The sequence below is a fragment of the Leptonotus elevatus genome, chromosome 2 (genome assembly GCF_054856555.1).
Source record: "Leptonotus elevatus isolate MCC_2025b chromosome 2, RoL_Lele_1.0, whole genome shotgun sequence".
NCBI classification, from domain to species: domain Eukaryota; kingdom Metazoa; phylum Chordata; class Actinopteri; order Syngnathiformes; family Syngnathidae; genus Leptonotus; species Leptonotus elevatus.
The window spans coordinates 10,302,515-10,327,308 of NC_141240.1; the positions used below are offsets into that span (position 1 = coordinate 10,302,515).

Below are 24,794 nucleotides of genomic sequence, written 5' to 3' on the forward strand. Positions count from 1 at the left end.
GGACATGTAGCAAAGGGATGTTTAATGATTTCATTGGACAATGAAATGCACATGTCCACTAATGATGTAATACAAATAAAAGAAAATCAACAACAATGGGATGCATTGCCAACATTGACAGTTCAATGTTACTGTATTTTCGCTTTGATTTAAAAACGAGCGGGACATGATTGTTGGAGTGTAACGCGGGGACTGACGAGTAGAGAGCGAGTCAAGTTTGACTAGTGGGTCGACCCTTAAAGCAAATCGGGTTTCATACCAGGTTCCCTGTGTGTACCATTGGAAGTGCTGCAAACAACAGTTGCTAAGACTTTAAAGTACATTAAATACCAAGAATAATTTAAATACAAACGTTCTCAAATGACACAGATGTTGATTACCATTGCTCATTTGGCAGAAAAGGAAATCCTTGCAGGCTGCAGCACCATAACTGATTAGAATTACAGGCAGACCTCATTTTTGGTAGGTCAGAAAAAGTGTCAAATTGGGGGTGGGGGGAGGTGTACCACAGTTATTTATGTTTTACACAGGTGGGAGTAAAAAGTGTTAGTGGGGGGGGGGGACACCTGATGTTTGTGCTTTGCACCAAACTCTATGCATGAACCATCTTTACGGTTGTTAAAACAATTTCACAATTTATATGGTTCACATCTTTGACTGTTAAAAAAAAAAAAAGAAGTAAATTTAATTAATAGTGGTTCTTACTGCTGACTTTGAGCTTTCAACCTGAGATTCAAGTGAAGACAGTTCACAAGTGAAAGAAACATTCATCCTTCATACCAACAGCCTTACGAGGCAAATAGTTAAATCACTTAAAATTGGGCATGTCCTACACTGCATGCACTGATAAAACTCCTTTTCATTATTGCTTTTTATTTCCTTTCCAGTGGTTATGAGAACTCCCACACTCTTCACGACGTGTGGGGAAAATGGGAATGACATATCAAGTGGTGGGTGTCTTGGTCCCCTACGTCACGTTGCAGCTAAAAGTCATAATGATTCGGTGGACAAAAGAGGAAATAAAGGAAAGGAAAACTTGATCTGAGGTGAAAGTGCAGTGATCAAGTTGGAATGAGCTGCAAAATGCATACGTGCTATACATTCCTCCAATCGCTCATTAGCTGAGCAGTCCTTTCAAAAATACCACCTCTAAACAAACCCAACAAATGTAAGACTCATGATATTCACAGACACAGACTATGTAGTGTGCGTTTGTGAGAGAAGGTAAGGGGAGGTGACGTCAAAAATGATTGCATCGAGTGCTAATACATCCTGACAGTACATGTACTTGATCTATTGATTCTAACAAATATTCTGGTATACAACATTTACAAAATGAACATCATAATAGTGTATTATTTATAATATATATATATGCTACCGCCTTCCTCTGGTTCTCTGCGTTCCAAACCTCTTCCCATAACTTTTACACGGTAAAGAGTACAGATAAAGAGTGGCAGCCATTTACAAATAGAGAACAGGAAGACTCTGTGGTCAGTGAGTACACCTGCGCGTGTATCCTGAGTGTGTGTGTGTGTGGATGGTAGCTCACATCGTAAACCAGGCAGCCACAAATTGTCGGCCCACTCCAGAGAGTTGCGAGACGGTAAACTTCTGCAATGCCAAGATTCTTCGCGTTGTTCTTATCTAAAAAGGTACTTGCACATTTCAGACAGTCTCGATATACTTCGGCTGAATATAATTAATAACAATGGTATGAAACATCTTGCATGGTTGTTTTCTGTCCCCAATGACGCAATGTTTGGATCCCCCCCACCCCCGATGCATTCGTTGAACGTGTGAACGACTCAGTTGTGTCAGGGTTTGAGTCACTGAGTGAGTGGAGACGCAGATGATAGGCGGCGGCCTACTCAGAGGCGAGTTTGTGCCTCGGGGACGTAGATTTCGATGCTGTCGGCGCTCTCCGTAGCGGAGTTCTGTCGCACGGACGCAGCACGCTTTGCTGCCATCAAGCGTTTTCTGGCTTCTTGTCGCTGCTTGTCCACAGCGGAGTCCACGCTTCTGTCCTTCGCAGCTGACAGCTTGGGTTTAGATTGCTTCTTTGGCACGGAGGATGGAAGCTGCTTGTTTTCAACCTGAGGAGAGCCACGGATACGTTCAGCTTTTTGTTTGGGGAAAACACACTCATTTGCCAACCAAAATCACCTTCTCTGATTTCTCAGGAAGTTGCCAGTTGTTGGATTTCAATTGGTAGAGCTCATCAAACTTCATGCTGATGTCTTCTATTGAGAGCTGCAGTAGATCCCAGAACCCCGCAAGATCCTGTGCCGTTGGCCGTGGGTTGGCGTTCGCGATCTGATGGTTGATAGAAGAATAGAATCAATTAATAAGCGGCTATAAATAAAGGGAAGTTGAGTTGATCAGTGTCGGCATGTGTGCGGCCCATTTCAAGGCAATAGGAGAAAAACTACAATTGAATATGCAGCCATATAAGGGGACATGCCCACAGAATTTTTTCAGACTGTAAGTCACACTTTTTTTCCATTGTTGGGCTGCTGCTGCTACGACGCAGGTGTGACTTGTTTGAGAACTCTGATTCGCACCCAAAGTCCCTTCCCTAATGGCGATGGTGACAGTATGTAGGGGTGCTCGATTATGAAGAAAAAATTTATCACGATTGTTTTGGTAATAATTGAAAATCGCGATTCCTTTCCTCAGTCTTTCCTTTGGTCTCTTGAGGTCACCCTAATTTGTTGGAATTTAGATGTTTCTGGGGTTGGTGAAAGATTCTGGTTGGTAACCCAGTGGGTAGTAGGTGATGTCTGGTCAGTGCTGGATTTCACTTTTCTTTGATCCTTCCTCGGGTCTCCTGACAACCTCACGACTAGCTGGATTCTGAAGTATTCGGTTTAGGCGAACGGTATGGGATTTTGAATAGGTTTTAGGTGAATTAATGAGTACACACACACCCGCACATGCACATACAAAACAAAAAAAGAGCAATGTTGATGACATGTGGAATCGGTAAGATTACCGAATGAACAATACTGAGCTCTCTCTCTCAGGTTAAAAAAAATAAAAAATGAAAATCACGATTAGGATGAGGATTTATTTTTGGTACAAAACAAGAAAAATATTAAAAAATTCCTTTTGAATTAAAAAATTTATTTAAATGTTTGCAAATGTATACATTTTAACTACTAAAACACCTCCAAACTAGCATTAATAATATATATTTTTTACGATTATGCTGATTTTTTAATTATTGTAATTGTAATTGAATTTTGACTAGCCCTAGCCATACGTCACATTAGTTGACATATTTACTCCCTCATGCTTCCATTTCTTCTTCTTCATTCTTTGGGCTTTTGGTGAATAATTTTGGTGCACTACTGCCACCTTCATCCAACAGAACAAGTATTTCCATTTCCAAAGGCGCAATAACCGACCAGTGTTTAATCTTTGCCCACAATGCACCACGGGATTCTAATTAAGACAAGCCCTTTTAAAGTAAAAATAAAAATGTTCTATAGTTGGAAGCAGAAGTTTCACAACCAACCAGAACCAACATGAGTGGGGATTTTGGGTGTGATTAATAGTCTGAAAAATGCGATCAATCAATCATGAAGATTTTATGCTTCCGGCTGAGCCTCTCACCAGGTTTTCATTACAGAGCCCCCTGAACTGCTCAAACTTTTTTGATATGAGGAGCTGGGCACTGCCAACGGCGCTGCGGATTGTCCCCAATACTACAAATGAGACACAAAAAAATTAATTAGATGAAACAAGCATGTAAAAAGGCCTAAATATGGGGGTGAGTAGAGTTAGCAAGTTGCATCAAGACAAGGGAGGGAGTGACTGTACAGTACATCAGATATTGTTGTTGTATAGTAATGAAATATTTATATGAGCACTTAACATTCTGAGACGGAAAATGGATCATTCACAAAATGTTTATTAACTCCGTCTCAGGAAGGATGACAAATCTCTATTCCGCTGTTTTCCACCTAATATTAGCATGGAAATGGAAATTCGTCATTCAGGTCTGCGGCGCGCTAGGAAGCCTGATAATCTGATGGAGGCTCTCAAGTGAGTCGGCTCTCCACTCATTCATATTTCACAAACTGCAATCATAGATCTGCCTAATGGCCCCAGTGGTATTCTGGGAGTTGTACTCCCACCTTTTTGGGGGTGATGAAACTGAGTCGACAATTACTGAAATAGCGACCTCATCAAATCTCTAACCTTCTTCTGACAGCTTGTTGTCTTTGGTCTCCTGCTCCATCTGTTGACACCAGCCTTCCATGCGGCCCGTTTCCGCCTGCAGCAGCTTCAGGAACCAGTTCCCATCTCGGAGGCAAGCTGGTGTGCTGGCTTGTGCCGAGTCTCCTTGGGCGTTGCAGTTTCCGCTCCCCAGGCTGGGATCTGGTGGTGGCAGTGACGAAGGATCCAAAGCCGGGTCCAGCGTCTGCGGGGGCGAGGTGGATGTTCTGGATGGAGTTGAGGTTTGTTTAATAAGCAGCTGTTTCATGGCTTTGTCTTTAGCGTTGGAATTTGTGGTTTGGGGGCTGGTGCCGTTGGCTTTGCTGCTGTCAGAGGGCGCGGCTTCGTGGTGCTCCTGAGGCTCGCTCTCTGTGTTTTGTCTGGAGGCCATGCTGCTGTCCCGGCTAAGACTGCACAGACATGCACAAACATCAACCTGTGACTGACACTTGGGCGGGGAAAAAAACAAGACAATGACATCATGCTTCTAAAACAGATTCCTCACTACCATTTTGTGGCCACAGAGCTGATGTGCTGTATTCTCTACTACACCGGAACTTGACTAACATCAAGGAAATAAATGCTAGATGTGCCATCTTGGGTCAACTGGCACTAAAATCATATATCGAAAGAATCAGGCGGAAACCACCTATGTTTGAATTTGGCAAATTTAATTTCTTTTTTTTCAATAAAATCAATACTATTAGTCAGTAGGCCTGTCAGGATAACGCATTTATTAAGAAAAAAATATCACAATAAACAATGTTTTTTATGCCACTGATAAAACAATTTTAGATCATAATTAAAAAAGGCAACATACTTTTTAAGAGCAATCAACATATATAGCAAGAAATTTGAACAATAAATAGCGCCTATGACCTTCTTCCACATTTCAGGCCAACACCAAAGGGGCACAATTGTGAAGTGGAACGAAAGCTATCCGATATTTAAACATTTTATACAAATAAATGGAAAATAGGGCATTGCAAAATTATTCACCCCGGTTTCTCTCAATGCAGCCAACTAACTACAGAGGTTCCCTGATGATTTCTGAATGATACGATGTTGACCTAAATAATGATGATGGAGTCCATCATGTGTGTAATCTAGTCTTAGTGTAAATGCACTGCTCTGTTACAGACTCAGGTCTGTTAAAAGAATATTGGGAAGCAAACAACATCATGAAGACCAAAAAACAGGCAGGTCTGGAATAAAGTTGTGGAGAAGTTTAAGCCGGGATCACACTAAAAAAAGATTTCACTAGAGCACTGTGGAGCACTGTTCGATCAATCATACTGAAATGGAAACCACAAACCTACCAAGGCTGGGCCGGCCCTCTAAACTTTCAGCCCAAACAAGGAGAGCACTGATCAGAGATGCAGCCAAGAGGCCCATGATCACTGGATGAAATGCAGAGATCCACGGCTAAGGTGAGAAATCTGTCCATAGAACAACTATTCGCCGCACAAATCTGGCCTGTACGGAGCGGTGGCAAGAAGAAAACTATTTCTCAAAAGAAACCATAAAGAGTTGCATTTGAAGTTTGCCAAAAGCCATCTGGGAGACAACAACTGTGGAAGTGCTCTGGTCAGATGAGACCAAATTTGATTTTTGGGGGGCTTAATGCAAAATGTTATTTTTGGCTTAAAACTAACATTGGACAGCCACCTGAAAACACCATCACCACTGTCTTACATGGTAGGTGGCAGCATAGTCTGGGGCTGCTGTTCTTCCGCAGGGACAGGGAACATAGAGTTGATTGGAAGGTGGATGAAGCCAAATACAGGGCACTGTTGGAAGAACACCTGTTGAAGTCTGCAAAAGACCTCAGACTAGAACAAAGTCTTTCAAAAGTCAATGATTCTAAATACAGTATAAAGCTAAATCTTCAATGGAAAAACTAAACATATCCATGTGTTAGACTGGCCAAGTGAAAACCCCAAAAGACTTGCAGCTGTGATCACAGCAAAAGGTGGTTCTACAAGGTATTCACTCGGTAAATATTTTTGCACATCCTGGTTTTCAGTTTTTTGTTTAAAAGAAACAAACAAATCAAGATATTTCATTCCACTTCATGATTGTGTACCACTTTGTGTTAAAAAAAAAAAAGAAGCAATACTTTTGTGTTTTAAGCCTGAAATGTGACAAAAGCCAAAAGGTCAAAAAGTTCAGGAGGGGTTGGGGGTAATACTTCTGCAAGGCACGTTAGATTAAAATTATTATTATTTTTAAACCTTATACCTAATTGTACTTAACTCATTCACTGCCATTTACATCAAAAATTCAATTTTAAATACTATTTCTATTAGTTTCAAATTTTTTAGAGTATGAAAACCTAGATTTTTTTTACTGTACATTTAGAACAGATGTAAAATTTGTGATTAACACTTAATTTTTTAATAATCTTTTGTTTTTTACGGGCATCAGGCGAATTTTTTATTGTAATTACAATGACTTCACTAGTTAACTGACGATTAATCACAAATTTTATATCTGTTCTAAACATACAATAATTTTTTTTCATACTCTTGTTAACAAAAGTGGAAACAAATGTGAAACTCATAGAAATAGTTCAAATTCATTTTTGACGTCTATAGCCGTCAATGACAGTGAATGAGTTAATATAAACATATAACAAACTACTTTTTTTGTTATCCAATTATCCAACAATATGTCGATACAGTAATTGAGCTCTCGCAAGAGTGTGTTTTTACTTTCAAAAGTCAACCCTTCAGCAATATCCTTTCAAATAATGTCTTAGGACTCTCGTGATCCGGACTACTTTGGGTGTAAACTTACGGCCTGCCGTTCTCCACTTGAACTCCAATTGACTGGAATTTTAGGGGGGCAGTCAAGGGTAACACTTCCTCTCTTAGGACAGGCTGAAGACAATCCACCTAAAAAATGATATAGAACAACAAAATATTTAAAACCCCCAGTGCACAATCATTGCCTTTATTGTTTTTGTCTATATTCAAACTTACTGTACTATTTTTATTCACCTGTTTTACACGTTTTGTTACGCGCGTGTGTGTGCGCGTGCATATATAGCTAGATAGAATTAATACATTTTAAAATAGAATTTACAGTGCAATATCTATCTTTCTATGTAATTGATCAAGTTTGATATGATTTTCATCCACAACTGAAGAGTCAACAAATCTGACCTGAATTCCAATAGAGGATAGCTTTCGTATGGGTGCAGTGGGGGGCTGCTCCAAAGTGATGCCAGTGCTCAGGGTGTCATTTTGAGGCTGAGCAGATGCTGAAGTGGTGGAAGAGGTAGTGGGTGGAAGGTCACGAGGAGCTGGAACAGGGGGCACAGAGGATGCAGCAGGTGCAGGAGTAGTAGCTGGGTCAGCAGTGGGAGCCTGCTTCCTCTTAACCAGATCGCTAGTGCGGATGCTACAGAGACTCTCAGAGGAATTGCTGCGTCCTGATTGGCTGTTGGCTTCACTGCCGTGGTCTTGTTCAAGGTACGTGTCTTGGGCGGACTCTGTGCTGCTCTGAAGTGTCACTGAGATGAGAGGCTTGGAGGTGGTGCGGGGTGGGACCGGCGGTGGAGCCTTCCTACTGTTGACTGTAGACAGGAAGAGAAGAAGCAAAAAGTGTCAAGAATGACTTAGTCCTGCTTACCGAGTTTAACTGCTCGGCGCTAACAAAGATTTTAAATAATACGATGCATGCCATAAGGCATCTGGTGCAGGTAAAGTGTAAACAAAAAAGCAGAAATTGCTGAAACTGAGGGAAAACCTCCACTTTGTTCTTATTGCTGGCTGCCTCTCTCAAGTACAGAAAAAGCTGCTAAACTACCAGTATTTATCTTGTCAACCTGCTGTGGGTTATGCTCCACTGACGTCAGTCTGACTCCAGGGATTGTGCTCTGCATGCCACTCCTTCACAAGTCATTACCACCTCTGCTCAAAGACCTTCTCAAAAAAAATTGTTTTTGTACATTTAGAACAGATATAAAATGTGTGATTAATCATGAGTTAACTAGTGAAGTCATGCGATTAATTGCGATTACAAATTTGAATCGCCTGATGCCCCTAATTTTTAATAATATTTTCTTTAAAAAAATAAAATTAATAATAATAATAATAATAATCTTTATTTTGTCTTTTATTTTTTTAAAGAAAAGATTATTAAAAATTAGGGGCGTCGGCGATTAAAAATTTTAATCGTTCTTAATCGCATGACTGCACTAGTCACAAATTTTATATCTGTTCTGATACAATAAAACAAATTCTAGGTTTTCATACTCCTGTTAACAAAAGTGGGATTTTTTTTTTAAACTAATAGAAATAGTTCAAATGAATTTTTGACGTCTATAGTGAATGAGTTAAGCAGGTCAAAGAGGTTAAGAGGTTCCTTTAGTCAAAACAACAGTCAGTTATGTATTGGCCCGGGCGGCCCCCTGATTTTATTCCCAAGTAAAAAGGGCTAAACAAATAGCTAGCAACAGATTAAAATGTTCTTCAAGCGATATATAACCAAGAAATTTGTATCCATGTCATTTTAGGGGCTTCACTAGGTACACAGTGTTGAATGCGGGGGCTGCATGAGCCATTAGTTTGTGCCAGCGGGTTCAAGTTGGCCGGATGTTCGGTATTCGCTTAACATTCTGTTCTCACACGCTCATACTCTGCCTCATAGCTGGATTTGCCACTATATCACAGGTGTAGGACTTCTAAACTCCATATATCCATCCGGAGATGTTAGTTTGCACCATATAAACTTTGTTGGTTCAAGTGAGTGCTTTTTCGGCTGCGCTCAAAACACGCTTTTGAGCTCAAAATTTCAATTTGTAATTGTAGCACAAATCTAATGGCAAGCTGTAACTTCTGCCTCCAACACACAGAATAATGGAGTTTTCTTCCTGATTTTTCAAATTAACATTTCATCAAACGCATTTTATATTGATATTGATCATGTATCTATCATCAGTTGTCTATCGTGAATTTGTGATACATAGTCATATTGAATTATCGCCCGCCTAGGATTTTGCAATTTACCACTGTTATTTTTATTCATAGTTATGAGATTTTAATTAGGTTGTTAGATAAACTTTGCAAGTGCACAGTTTGTTAGACATTTACACATCACTCCTACCACTGTACACAAACAACCAGCTAACAATTCCACTTTGGCATCTTTGTTACTATGGATATGAGCCAAGCATTGTATTAAAAAGGGGATAAAAGATATAAGGTCAGCAGTCCTTTGGTAAAATAAGATGGCTGGCTTCCAACTGTGGATTGAAAGGCCGAAGCATTGCAGAGCATGGATTCTGACAAATAAGTAAAGAGAAAACAGATCATTCCCTCCACTGCAGCATAAATTGTGCACAGCGAGAACACTATATATATGAACAAGACAAAATGCAACTAAAATAGTACACTTGATAGCGCTTGCAAGTTTTCTTTTATCTCCAGCCAATTCTAATGTCAAGTAAATCAGCACTTACTGGTAAATCCTGTTGGACTGAAGGCAACAGAATAATCTGATCATGTAAATATATCAAGTTCAGGATGCGAAACTCGGATGAAGGAGTGCACCTGGCAGCGCTGGTGTTATTTACATACTGTTAAGAACAGGTGTATGGCCTTGTATTATTTCAAACTGAACTCATTCACTGCCATTGACGGCTATAGATGTCAAAAATTAATTTGAACTATTTCTATTAGTTTCACATTTTTTCCACTTTTGTTAACAAGAGTATGAAAACCTAGAAAAAAATATTGTACATTTAGAACAGATATAACATTTGTGATTAATCGTGAGTTAACTAGTGAAGTTATGTGATTAATTACAATTAAAAATTGTAATCGCCTGATGCCCCTAATTAAAAACAAAAAAAAGAAAAGATTATTAAAAATTAGGGGCGTCAGACGATTACAATTTTTAATTGTAATTAATCACATGACTTCAATAGTTAACTAATCACAAATTTTATATCTGTTCTAAATGTACAATAAAAAAATGATAAGTCTTCATACTCTTGTGAAAATGTGAAACTTAGAAATAGTAGTTCAAATGAATTTTTGACGTCTACAGCTGTCATTGGCAGTGAATGAGTTAATATGCTTCATGTATTTGAGCATTTGCGCAACAGCGAGCAGCAACTCAAAACTAACCTAAACAATACTTAAATCCTTAAAATTCTCCAAGTCATTGATGGAATAATCGGTAATTGATGGAATAACGGATAGAATAATCCATTCCAAAAAGATTACGTAGTTAGTGACAGCCCAACATTTATTTTGACATGAGCTACGTGAGGTTTTCGATTCAAGGAAACCTTATGTTTATTAATGTGCTCTTTTTCTTCTCCGTAATCTATATCAACTCTTGATCTATGTAGATTTTTTTTTTTACCATAGATTAAAGGTCACCTAAATGCAACGAATATGTATTATTCTGATGAATATTGTATTCGTGGAATAAAAATTTAAGGAGATTAATTCATCCATTTTCATCCATCTCGGGGCTACCATTTTAGTCAATACCTTCCCATTTTTGTTTTGACCTCTACCTATAACTGCTGCAAATCCTTGCCTTAGCATCGGATACTAGTATAATTTGTTAAACGAACTAATTACAGTTAAAAGATAGCATTACATAAGCCATTAATGTACAATAAAAACAACCAAGGCCCCAGGCCAGTACTGATCCCTAGGGTAAACCACAGGTAATGCACTTTAATATGCATCTTAATGCTCCCATTTGTACAACTACAAACTGCTGCCTAATTCATGAGATGACAATTAACTCATTCACTGCCATTGACGGCTATAAACGTAAAAAAATAATTTGAACTATTTCTATTAGTTTACCTTTTTTTCCACTTTTTTTAACAAGAGTATGAAAACCTAGACTTTTTTTTTAAATAATATATTTTTTTTTAAAGAAAATATTCTAAAAAATTAGGGGTGTCAGGCGATTAAAATTTGTAATTGTAATTAATCGCATGACTTCAATAGTTAACTAATCATAAATTTTATATATGTTCTAAATGTACAATAATTTTCTTCTAGGTTTTCATACTCTTGTTAACAAAAGTGAAAAAAAAAGTTAAACTAATAGAAATAGTTCAAATACATTTTTGACGTCTATAGTCGTCAATGGCAGTGAATGAGTTAACCATAATGGTTTTCCTCTGATGCAAAACTTTGTATCTATTCTGATGCAGAACTTTGTATCTGTTTAACTCAATTGCTTTGGTCAATCACATTGAAGGCTTGTTCACATCTTTAAATTATACTATGATTTTGTGGATTTTACTTTGACAATGATTTACAATAGTAATCTTTCTCATCAACAGGTTTAAGGAAGAAAGAATTTTAATTTATATTGGAATAAGTCAGCAGTTTGATGCTGACTTGAACCCATTGCCATAATTCTTTGTCAATTCAGGCCCAATGTTAACAAAATGTTGACATTACTGACCACCTCCTCTACGTTGGCTATTATATCCCCATTTTGATTACAATACTTTTTAAACTGTTTATTTAACGCACTCCTAATACTACCAATTAAAAATAAAATCCCCAGCAAAATTTGCTAATAATCTTCATCAAGGCAAAACTGTTGTCAAGTCCAAGACATTTACTAGTCACCCTATTTAAAGTGTGAAGATAAACTGTACTGGCAAGTTGTGTTAGCTCTAAACTTCACAACTTAGCATCCTTGCTTTGTGGCATACTGTGAAACTAGTGATGCGTCTCCCATTCAGTCGAAAGATGACCTCATCAATGAGTAAGAGGAAGCGTGTGCAATAGTTTAGGATGACTCATTGTCTCTCCATGGTGATACTCAGACACACCACACATTGGGATCAAGCCAGCCAATTCAATAAGCATACCTTGTTAGTATATGAAACATATAATATTAAAGTTCTGTAAAGTTAGCAAGAGATTGGCAGATTCGGTGTTGTCGATCTAATAACTCCAAAATGAAATGTTATTGCAAAAATGTTTTTGTTTTATTTCAATTAGCTTAGCAGGCTTGGTGGCCCACTGGTACGCACATCCACCTCACAATTCAGTAGTCCAGGGTTCAAATACAGCCTCCCTGTGTGGAGCTGTTATGTTCTCCCTGTGTCTACATACGTAAATTGAACACTAAATTGCCCCTTGATGTGGTTGTATATGTTTCTTCATCTATGTGTGCCCTACAATTGTCTGGCAACCATGCAGCTCCGGTTGTACCCTGCAAAATGTGTTCATATTGAATCGGAAATTTGATTTGGGGTAAAGTAATGAAATTGACTTTAATTAGTTTCTTCTTATTATTATTATTATGTTATTATTAAAGTTACTCGGGTGTAACTTTTTATTTGGTTTGGGAAAAATAAATGCATTTGATTTATATCAAATTGAAAATGATGCTTTCAACCAAATCATGAATATAACGAGTAAAGCTAAAAACAATTAGCTGTAACAAATAACAGCATTTTTTTAGTTTAGTCCAACGAAACATTTTTTTCAGTTATTACTGCTCAAAAACGTCATGATTGTACATCGTCATGTCTCCAAACTCACATCACACATGGATGGGGACTGCCTGCATATACTACAACTCTTATTTAATCAAAAATAACACTTGTTGGGTGTTTTTTTAAATAATTTTTGGGTTGTTATTACTGATCAATAACTTCATGATTGTACATGGTCATGTCTCAAAACTCACATTACACATGGGTGGGTATTGCTTGCATGTGCTACAACTCCTATTTCATCCAAATAACACTTTCTATATTTTTCAGAAATGTTGGGGTTGTTATTACTGATTAATAACTGCATGATTGTATATCGTCATGCCTCCAAACTCACACCATACATGGATAGGGACGTCCTGTATTTACTACAACTCTTATTTAATCAAAATAACACTTCCTGTATTTTTCAGATTTTTGTTTCGTTTTTATTGCTCAATAACTTCATGTTTGTACATCGTCATGTCTCCAAACTCCCACCGCACATGGGTAGGGACCTCCTGTGTATACTACAACTCTTATTTCATCAAAATAACACTTTCTGTATTTTTCTGAAATGTTTGGGTTGTTATTACTGATTAATAACTTCATGATTGTACATCGTCATGTCTCCTAACTCACATCATACACAGATGGGGACTGCCTGCATATACTGCAACTCTTATTTCGTCAAAAATAACACTTCCTGTATTTTTCAGAATTGCTTTGTTGTTATTACTGATCCATAGCTTCATGATTGTACATCTAACTCACATCACACATGCTAACTTTACCGGACTAAATATTAATGCCAAAGTGGAGAGTAACAAAAGTTGCATTTCCCAAAACAGGATAAACAATGTTTTCATCAAGCAAACAGCATGCTATTATGTTAGAATGCACATCCCTCTGTTTTTTTAAGAGCACTTAAATTGCTCAACTGCAAAGCACTAACTATCAATGCACACAAAGCAGGAAGCTTAACATGATTAATTCAGTATGTAACGTTACCAGCGCTATACCGTCTGTACTCCATTCAAAGCTATGAGTGAAACGTGACTTTTTCATCCTTTCCATCCAATTTAAAAATATATATATTTTCCTACAGCGAACGTACGCCAAATTTATGTTGAAAGCATTACTAACATCTGAACGTTCGGGTGGAATTATGCCATCGCATTTGACCACCGAGTACAAAGAGTCAATATACACAATCAACAATATAAGGCGCGATAAATGACGTGTATGGTAAATATTAGCAAATATATTGAGAGCGCGATTAGCCCCGCAGTGAGTCCTCCTTCCTTGTGTTGATGCCTGATGCCCCGTTAGCTTGTGCTGTGCTAGCTCGCCCGCTCCTGTCACGGGTGTGCCGTTACCAAGCAGCCGGGGTATTCAACGTTGAGCTACGGAGGTATCGTATATCGGTGTTAAACACACCCACGAAAGTGGCAGCGTTCGCCACGTTCACGCCACGCCGACAAGGGCGGCCACATTACTGCCACTGCCAGCATCTCCTTTCTTTCTTTCTTTACCCACGTTAGCTAGCTACGTGAAACCTACAATACAATTTAGGTTGACTCAGGTTGGCGTGCTTCTGCTAAGGCGTGGATTTTAATCAAATAGTCCGAATGCAAATCTCGAGTGAGGAGAATGCAATGAAATGACCTACTGTTTCATCGGCGGCTCGAGAAGCTTTATTTTATGTCCGTTCTTGAAACAGAGACGAGAAGAAGCAGGCAGGGGTTTGAACGAGCGCTGCCATTCGATACACAGCGACGCTGTGAAAGAGGATTTTATAGTTCACGCCCTGTGACGAGGATTGGCGTACACTTCTTGTCTGGCCAGTGTTAGTGAACTGCGATTGGACAATTTTGTCATCAATGTCACCGATGAACACAACCATTGGTTCAAATGTCATCGTGTGCCTTCTCAACGATAGGTGAGCTTTCATTTGTCTCAAACGTCGCGGGAACCGACTCCAGCCAAATATATTTTACACATGAAGCCATTGCAATGCCAATATCCATCCATCAGATCATCATTTCAGGATCTTCTTTTTTAAGCATTACACATCATTCTGCTTTGGCATTACACAAAATTCTGCTTTTAAAGACCATTGTCTAAATTATTAGGCGCAGTGGATTAGGTTCCGTAACCTCGCTCTCACCTCATCAAAACAAAAGTCTCCTAGTAACACATAACACAACACAGCAACATGCTGCAGGGTTGTGCAAACCGAAACTGAAGTAATCATCATTCCACGTGTACAGTCAGTCAGATATAGAATTAATTGGTACGGTTTGCCGATTATAAGCAAAACCTTTACCTTTTGATGAAGTAGATTTTTCTAAAGTGCATTTTTTTGCCATACAGAGTGAGATAATGCAAACAATTGTAAATTGATCTCATTGTAAGTATTATCTACTGTATATAAGTACATTAAAAAAATATTTGTAAAAGTTACAATAACACTGGTCTACGGCAAATTTTAATCAGAGATGGCTTTATGTGTACCTAAACCTATTTTACACCTATTTAAAAAAATAAAATAAAAAAGTCTTTACTTTTTTTTCTAGGACATCAGGTTCTTGAGATATTTTCATTTTTTGTTTTGGAATTTGACTTATAAGATTTTACCAAAATTGTCATTTATAGCTGGGCCTAACCCTTAATTCATTCAAATACTACTATATTATATTGTTTTATCATCATCGTCATTATTATAATAATAATAATAATTATTATTATTATTATTAATATTATTATGAAAACCTGAAAAAAGGGCAGATTCGGCCTAAAAAATTTAAAAAGTTTATTTGCATCTTTGATTAAAAAAAAAAGTTGATCATTCACTGACAGAAAACAGGCAGGTAGTCACACAAACATGGACAACAAATATAGTGTGTCAGGTCAACAGGTAATTTCATATTGCCACAAAAGCTCCAGGCAAATGAAATGTCATAGGATCATTTATATCCCATTCCTTGTTGGCTTTTCAACCACTAGAAAACAGCATTATGTAATCATAAAAAGTTATGAAGACACAGTAGTTGAAGGCTGCTTTCAGTCAGTCACTGTTTGAAAAGGGCCAACCCAAAAATTTATCATAGACATTATAGCCTGATAAGATAAACTCATTCAAAAGAAAAGTGTACACATTTTTTTGTGACCAATATAAATATTTTTAAATTTTTATAAAACTCATTCTAATCAATTAAACTCACACTCTGCTGTAACACACATGTAGGAAATTAGGAATGCAAGGAGAGATGAAAGCGGAATGCCAATGAGCTGCATCTCTTAAAGGGACAGTGTGTATTATTTAATGCCATCTAGTGGTGAAGTAATTCATTCATTTTGAAATCCGACTACAGCAATTCAATAATGTGCAATATAGCCTATGTTATATCATATCAACGTACATTTATCAAAAATATAATCATAGGTCGAGTGTTAGTTTTTTATATTATGTAGCCGTGCCTTTCAGAAGGCCGACATGTTTCACCATCATCTCTCTACTACAGTTATTAAAGCAAAATCTGTTCCTAAGACAAGGGAAAAAAGCACAGTCTGAATCAAAAACATTTTATTACAGAAAGAGAAAAGGTTTTTGATATCAGCCACAAACGCTCTTTTTAACTGAAAGGGCCCCTCTCCTCTCATTCTATTCTCTCTCAAACAGAATTTGTTTTACAAGCTTTACAAGTATGACATGCTTTTGCAAAAGAATTACACACAGAGACAAATGATCCACTCATCCCTCCTGGGGAAATTCCAGAACATGTTACCTTACCTTACCTTATAAAGCAAACGTTCTAGTACCTTCTTACTTCACTATGTTAAATAAATAACACTAAGTATTAATTACGCAGGTTATATATTTTTTAATGAGATAACATATACACATTTTCCATCAGAAGGAGAAGAACTTTGCAAAATGGGTCAAACACTGCTTACGGGTACCTTCCACAGCTAGAGCCTGCAGGTGGGTGGTCGTCGTCGAGTCTCGTGATTCTTTACTCTCACTAGCTTTTGCTAACTTCTTCCGCTAGCTGTTCTTGTTAGCGGTTCCAGCTAGTTCTTGCTAGCTGCACTTGTAGCCGCTCCAGCGAGTTGTCGCTAGTCACTCTTGCTCGCCGCTCACGCTAGCTCCTGCTCGGCGGGTTCGCTCGCCACTCCAAATAATAATTGGTCGTAGCCTAATTTGTAGTAGGCTTGCCAAGTGTGGTCTTTCTGAGGCACCATAGTGTGCGTGCTTAAAAATTGTCGCGTTCTATTAACTCATCGCGGTGTTAGACCGAATCACGGGACTCAGCGATGACCTCCTGCAGGCCCCATGCGTGGAAGGTAAAATTTCCCTTTGGGTATCCGTAGCAGGAACATAGTGACGAAACATGTCGGCCTCCTGTATTGACCTTCGCTACCTATGTAATATAATAGTGATTATTAGACCTACTATTATATAAAAAAATGTACAGTGATGTGATAGAACAGATTTTTTTGCAAATTATTAAAATCAATAGTGGGTTTTAAAATTAATTATTAGTTCAGCACTAGATGGCGCTAGAGATTACACACTGTCGCTTTAAAATCATCTCAAACAAAGTTCCCAAGTACCTGCAAAATTATTTCCCCCCCGTCTGCAAAAGTCATTAGTATCGTAGTTCAACTGATTTTGGCCTGATGGTTAAAAACAGTTTTTTGTATAGTGCAGCTTCACAATTGAACAAGTTGCCAAAGGTATAAAAACAAGCGTTTCCTTACCAATTTTTAAAATAGCCCTTAAACTGTGGCTACAAAACCACACTTACATATTAAAATGTAATTATCTCTCGGTATTGTAATGAACACATTTGTATGCTTCAACTTTTGAAGTAGTTCCATTGTGTTGCTGTTGTCATTGCCCTGTTTTTGTACTTGAAAAACAAATATTTTTTAAAATGTTTTTATTTATTGCTTTAATACTTGTGCAAATAGCTTTTACTTGAAATGATTGAATGCTTGTATTCAACCCCATTTTATTTACTTTGTTGATGAAAAGATGTTGCCCTTTTATGATTTTGTTTTAGTCCTGCTGTGGGTTGAATGGAAATATGTCAGTCAGTCAGTAGATCAACATCTTTCTAACAAGTATTTGTCCACAATGGGACTTGAAACCGGACCTGCCAGAGCCAAAGTCTAAGTCCTTCCAGATAAGCTAATGATGGTCTGATATTGTGGTTCCCATAACGACTTATAAAAAAAAAGTATATTATTCTAATCCATTGTGACATTGTGCACACTTTGTATATGAACTTAAATACAGTAAATAAAAACTGCTTCAATGATTAGATAAACAATTGATGGCACATCAAAGTTAAATAAAAATGGTACTTCTAACAATTTTGAAACGTAAAGGTTAAATGCAAATGGTTGCAGTTGTCTTGAAGGTTAAATACAACTTAACAAGAGTATGAAAACCTAGAAAAAATATTGTACAATTAGAACAGATATAAAATTTGTGATTAATCGTGAGTTAACTATTGAAGTCATGCCATTAATTACAATTAAAAAATGTAATCGCCTGATGCAATTTAAAAAAAAGAAAAGATTATTAAAAATTAGGGGTGTCAGGCGATTAATTTTTTTTAATCGTAATTGAATCGCATGACTTCACTAGTTAACTACCGATTAATTACAAATTTTATATCTGTTCTAAATGTACAATAAAAAAAATCTAGGTTTTCATACTCTTGTTAACAAAAGTGGGGGAAAAAAATGTAACTAATAGAAATATTTCAAATAATTTTTTTGACGTCTATAGCCGTCAATGGCAGTAAATGAGTTAAAGATGTATTGTAAATGAAAAGTAATAAATGTAGTGATTTAAAAACACATTGCATAGCTATATACTTCATTCTAATATGTCTTATTGTATTACATATTATAAATATGGTCAATTTTATTGCATTTAATTCAGTGATTCATTCAATGATGTACCACTACTCTAATCACTCGTCACGTGGTTATTGATATAAATGATAGCCTCTCTTTCTCTGCTGAATGAAAAGTTTGAGTTGAAGAATACTCACTGGTGTTTGAGTTGTAGCATTTGGCGGTGGGCGGTGGTGAGTCGGAGTCCACGGAGGTATCCTCATCTTGCGAGCAACCAGCCTGGATGGCCCTCAGGTAGCTGTGACTACGGGACCTAAAGCAGGTAGGCGCAGGAAGGTCCAAGGCCTCCACTGCCTGCGATTCCCCCTCACCATGCGGAAGAGAGTGCCCAAAGCCACGTTCGAATACCTGAAAGATCGTGTGCAGACTCACACGCTAAGGGCAGAAGGTAGACTAAGAAACACGCATGAACTAGCTACACCTTCAGGTGTATTCTATGCTTGGGTTTCAGGTATGCATTGATGAAAATGACCATTGCTTATTATTGTCATTCAGCATCAATACTGATTGTACACCGTCCCTGGTGTTGCTAGGAGGGTAGACAATATTCTTGTTACTAAAAATAAAGTGTGATGGATGAAACTGGAGCAACAATGCATTCTATTTTTTTGTACACTATTCAGACATGATGGACATACTGTGCATATGCTATATTTTGACATGAAAATATTGCATTTTGACGAGAAAGCTAACAAAGGCCCACTTAAATTCAATCACCAGAAAATTATAAATTTCTACTGTAGTCTGAAAGGTGTAAATGCTCTAAATTTCCGACTTATCGAAGGAGTCAATTATTGGGTATGTCCTGCTGCCTTGCTCAGAGCTTCTGGCAACTAAGGGGATTCAGAAGCAATGCATAGTTAGCAACATTTTAGCTCGTCAGGTACTTTTATGAACTCTTTTTGATTTAAAAAAATTGTGTTTTAACACTATATGAATAAGTCATTTAACTGTGGCTGGCTAACAGTGGCTCATTTACAGTGTTAATGTTTGCTTAACATTGCTACCAGCTACCCACTTTCACAATTGCATGCCATTATAAATGGCTATGTTTGAGCATCGTGCTTGTGCATGTTAGTGAGGGTGCGGCTTTGGTCAATCTTTGGGTGTGAATAGGGATAGTGAGAGGAGGCTAATAATGGCAAACTACCCTTTAATATAATTTCATATTTTATATAATAGATGTAATAACTATTTCTTGTAAAAAAACAAAAAAAAATGTTTCACTACACTAAAGCTAAATATGATCAGTTTCAGTATACAGTGCAATGTACTGCATCCGTTTTCTATAGCATTTGTCCTCAATAGGGTTGTGCTGAAACCTATTTCAGTTCACTTTGAGTACACCCTGGTACGGTCACCAGTCATTTGCAGTTCTTCTATAGATGAAAAACCTTTGACACTCATATTCGCACCTATGGACAGTTTAGAGTCTTCAATTAACCTAACATCCATGTTTTTTGGAATGTGCAAATCAGCGGTATAGAGAATGGCTGGATGGACGGAAGTAAGAGGGCCTAAACTAAGATTCTTATATCAATAAGAGCAGACGTATCCACTACTACAATATGCTGTCCAGAATAAATATTAGAATACTGCGAGTATAATGTTATTCAAGCAGCTTATTGTAGGGCCGGGCGACATAAATGGTATATTTAATATAAGGTATACATTTTGCCAAATGTAGAGAGTTTGACTCGCATGTTGATGATGTCATCGCATATCAGCAATATTTTTTGATTTGATATTTGCACAATAAATGTTGTTATCCAAAGTAAATTTATTCTTTCATTGTTTTATTTAATCCATTTAGCTTCTATAAAGGACTATGCAAACCAGTAAGCAAATTATTTATAAAAAACAAAGACTTAATTCTATACCGTGATATATACCATTACTGTGAAGTGATGCAGTTCATACCGTGATATGAATTTTAGGCCATATCGCCCAGCCCGAGCTTATTGTATATGAAGGTTGTGAAACACTGGTTAAAATTCAGTCAGAAACACATACCTGAGCGGTACCGGGGAAATGGCTGAAATCATTATGTCCGTGGCTCAGTGGCGTCTCGAGTGGGCCCACCAGGCAGTCTAAGTTGTCGAGGCTCCGATTTGTGGACAGCTCTTTGAGGGAGGGCAGGGAGCTGTGGAACAGATGATAAGCTAAAGAGGACATCCAGAGTGCAGTTCTGACAAGAGTCTTTTATATCCAGGAGAAACTTGAAATCCTACTCCAAAGTTCTCCTGGGTATTTTTAGATTAAAAACGGAGATATGTGAAGAGTGACTCTGGGGTTTTAAATAGCAGCACAGAGGAAACATTCATTTATGAGTAAATAGGTTTCGTATTGTGTTATTATTTCACAACGATTTCTGGCATGTTTCCTCTGTTCTGGAATGCGAAATTGTCACCTTGTGTTTGTGAAAATGTGTGTGCTCCTAGCAGTAAAGGGCTTGAGGGGACACCAGGGTCACTTTGCATGTTATGCAAATACTGTAGGGCTTCAAAACAAGGGAGGTCTTGTTGGAAAAAAAAACATTGCAGAGTGTAAGTTAAAAGGTAGAGGCAAAAAGACTGGTGGGAATATTTGGCCAAAAACAATGCTGGGTAGTGGGGTTAGGGCAAGTGAAGTGGGCTCGGTTTTGTTGGCCATACAACCTGCCCATGAATGGCACTGACCTCAGATGCTGCATAGAGCATGCACTCTGTAGTGGAGACCAAAGAAAATCCTCCCGCATGAGAGCGTAGCAACGTGGCCTGTCGGTGTGGATGAAGGGGTAAAACACATGGCAAATATTCACCTATCCTTATTCCAATAATGCAAATGTGTTTCGACTAAATGGGCTCTTTGCATAAATCCACTACTTCATTTCCTGTCTTTCATGATTGGACAAATTGATTAATCCAGGTGTGCCTGACGACAATGGCCAGACACACCTGGATTAATCAGTTTGTCTAATCATGAAAGACTGGAAATAAAGGAGTGGTATTGAGTTCAGGAAGTAGTGGATTTATGCAAAGAGCCCATTCTCCTTTCGCTTCAAAACAATATAGATTAACCAGCATGCTGCGGCAGCAACATTTTTTCATTTTTGACTAGATGTTGCCCCCTGCTGTCTAGCTTTGGAAACGTGAGGAAGACCTAAGGCCGTCCATCTTGAGGAATGTACACTTCTGAATATGACCCCTTGTACTGTGAGACTCACTTGCGCGCCGGTGGAGGAGGCTGCTGTTCACTGAATGACTGCTGAGTGGCCTTCAGATAGCTCTGGCGACGGGCTGCAGATTTGGGTGAAGGTTTGGGGCTACCCTCTGAATCATCGCTATCCTCCATGTCTGCCATTGCTTTCACATAGCTGCCACTGCGCATCCTTCGACATGGAATTTCTGTTCCTTTGGCTCGGCCGGGCCCTAAAGTGCCAGCCCAGTCCCCCAGTGGAACCTGAATTGTAGAAACACATTTTCAGTGCAGACTTATCAGTAATTCAAATAGCTGCATCTAAGAGGCTGCATCGTGATAAATATTTTTTGACTTATGAAAATAGGATTATGGGTTTAAAATATAATAATGGAAATTATTGTGGTCTTAAAATAGATTATGGATGCTATTAGCTTTAAAGGGATACTAGAAACATTGAGACATTTTCAGCACGTTGATATTTTGTCCAGAATTAACTTGATAACTTCATTTTTCATGTACAATTAATACCTTTATAAACACATTTTCCACTTGCTGTCGACTGAAGATGACATCACCTGTGCTGAGGAAATAGGAAACGACCAATCACGGCTCACCTGTTTTCTGGGTTTGGTCAGCAAACGGAGCCATGATTGGTTGTTACCGGTTTCCTCAGCACAGGTGATCTTCATCATCTTCAGTCGACAGCAAGTGGCAAATTCGTTTTTAAAAGTATTATTTGTTCATGAAAAATAATGAAGTTATCACATTAATTATAGACAAAATATTATCTTCAAACTGTTGAAAATGGCTCAATGAGTCAATCCCTTTATGATAAATAAGTAAATAAATAATAATACATTTTATTTGTATAGCGCTTTTCAAAAGACTCAAGACACTTTACGAAAACAAAACTGATAAAAACTATCCGATAAAAAATACTATATGATAAAAATACGTAGCTTGCAACCAAAATTACAGTATGTACTAGGATGTAACAATAACGGCAATAGCGTGATATCGCGATATTAAAACTGCCACAATATATCGTCGTCGTCATGTCACGATATTAAAAGCAGCACAGCTGTTAAAGTCGGGTTGATTTCCATTTTTGCAGTTCTAGCAACCTCTGGTGACTATTTTTTTTTTTTTGGTGCAGTTTAATTTTCATAAGGCATGTTTTGGCCCTTCTATGGTTAAAATCCACGCTTAAGGGAACATTATATATATATATATATATATATATATATATATATAAAAATACATAATATTTTTCATTGCTGTAATGTACATTGTGTGTGTTTTTATATATATATATATATATATATAAAAATACATAATATTTTTCATTGCTGTAATGTACATTGTGTGTGTTTTTAAGTATGAGCTCACTTTTTTTTTGTATCGCCAACCTCCCCACAATATTGTGATAATATCGTATCATGATGCTTGTATATTGTAACATCCCTACTCCCTAGTATGTCCAAGCATATAAAAAAAAAAGAAGATAAAAGTAGGGAAGATGAGTATGGTAAACACAAATAATTTATGTGTGGAAATTTGCCAAGAATGATGATGAAGATGAATACTCACTGGTACTCCTACCTGAAGGAACTGGTTAGCCAGATCCTGGTGGCATGACTTTGTTTTTAAAAGTGTCCTGTTTACTGTAGCGGAACCTTTCTGTAACACTTGCCGGGCCTGACTGAGGGTGAGATTAGACCAGGATGCCCTCTTCAACAGTGTATCATCCTTGCTCCGAGCTCTTCCCTCGTCTTCCTTGTATCCAACTTGTGATACTGGACATCCCAGGAGCTTGAGGTCACTGCTGCTTTTCGAGGATTTGAGAGAATGTGCGGAAATGGTGTTGTAGCCCTGTGGAATATGTCTAGGGTGGGCCTGGCTGTCTGATATCGCTCTACCAAGTGTCATCATGCACAATGGGTTGCGGTAACCAACAGCAATGGTGCCGGCTTTGGTCGTATCGCTGTCAAGAGTGTTGTCTGAGCTCCACAGGCCTAATGCATTTGGCCTTGATTTCTGCTTTGGTACTTCAGTCTTTGCCCTATCTTTACTCTTGCTCCTGTGGGTTGGTCTGCCACCGTCTTCGCCGGCTTTGATGATTGCATTCCCTTTCACTGAAGAGTTTTCCAGGGATTGAGATTTGGCAAAGAGTTTTTGCACAGAGTGCATCAGGTGGCGTATCCGTCCTGGACTCTCACTGCGTTGTTTCGACATACGTCCTCTGTGAAACTGCAAAGTGCTGAAACCGTCTCGTTGTAAGGGCAGATGCCTTTCTAGTTGATCCAAGATGTTGGATGGTAACCGATTCATCTTGGCTGCCGCTGCGGACGAGATGGTGGCTGATCCACTTGTGATCATGGGTGCGCCAGTGAGACCCATGCCGAGACCCATACCCATCGACAAAGAGGTGGATAGAGTGCCTGCCCTGCTGCCCTGCCCGGCTCCGGCACTGCCTGCCATACAGCCCTGCAGACAGTCCGACTGCTCAGTCTGCGGGGTGAAGTGGAGACGAGGGAAGGTGCTGCTGTTGGACATCTGGTTGAAAGGCAGCAGGCAGTCTGGAGCCAAGGTGGTTGGGCTGGTGGGAGGATACTGATGGAGGTGAGAATCCAGGGTGCCATAGTGGTTTATGGTTGGGCTCAACATGAAGGAGCAGTGGGGGTCAGAGGTCAAAGGGCAGAGCGGTTTCTGCGGGCACCCTGCTGGTTCACACGAGTCAGAGAGATGTCGACTGCGGTTGGATCCTAACCCTTTCATGATGGCTGTTGGGTTGTCTTTAGACCATGTCGCCAGTCAGTGCAGGACTAGACACCTGAAGTGCTCATCCTGCAAATTAAGCAAGAAATTGAAAACATCTGTTATTGTGTTTATTTTTTTAATTAAATTTTTTATTTTTACCAAATACACATTCAAAAAGGTTGTTGCCACTTTCTCCAGTTTAGCTACAAGGAATTTG

At 38.4% G+C, this 24,794-nt stretch overlaps 1 protein-coding gene across 6 annotated transcripts in view; it reads right to left on the reverse strand.

Moving 5' to 3' along the window:
- Positions 1 to 5: 5 nt before the first annotated feature.
- Positions 6 to 24,794, reverse strand: part of dlgap4a (discs, large (Drosophila) homolog-associated protein 4a) — an 87,983-nt gene continuing 63,194 nt past the window's right edge. For 3 of the 6 annotated variants that reach the window (XM_086068002.1, XM_086068000.1, XM_086068001.1), the window contains 11 exons: positions 23,408 to 24,664; positions 21,843 to 22,078; positions 21,316 to 21,393; positions 20,651 to 20,780; positions 18,775 to 19,012; positions 7,392 to 7,804; positions 7,024 to 7,121; positions 4,207 to 4,634; positions 3,619 to 3,710; positions 2,167 to 2,316; positions 6 to 2,096 (listed from right to left, as the gene is read on the reverse strand). In XM_086068002.1, coding sequence (XP_085924128.1) covers positions 1,872 to 2,096; positions 2,167 to 2,316; positions 3,619 to 3,710; positions 4,207 to 4,634; positions 7,024 to 7,121; positions 7,392 to 7,804; positions 18,775 to 19,012; positions 20,651 to 20,780; positions 21,316 to 21,393; positions 21,843 to 22,078; positions 23,408 to 24,595 — 3,276 coding nt within the window. In that variant the 5' untranslated portion in view covers positions 24,596 to 24,664 and the 3' untranslated portion in view covers positions 6 to 1,871. The remainder of the gene's footprint in view (positions 2,097 to 2,166; positions 2,317 to 3,618; positions 3,711 to 4,206; positions 4,635 to 7,023; positions 7,122 to 7,391; positions 7,805 to 18,774; positions 19,013 to 20,650; positions 20,781 to 21,315; positions 21,394 to 21,842; positions 22,079 to 23,407; positions 24,665 to 24,794) is intronic. The other 3 variants (XM_086068003.1, XM_086068005.1, XM_086068006.1) reach the window with 3 other exon arrangements.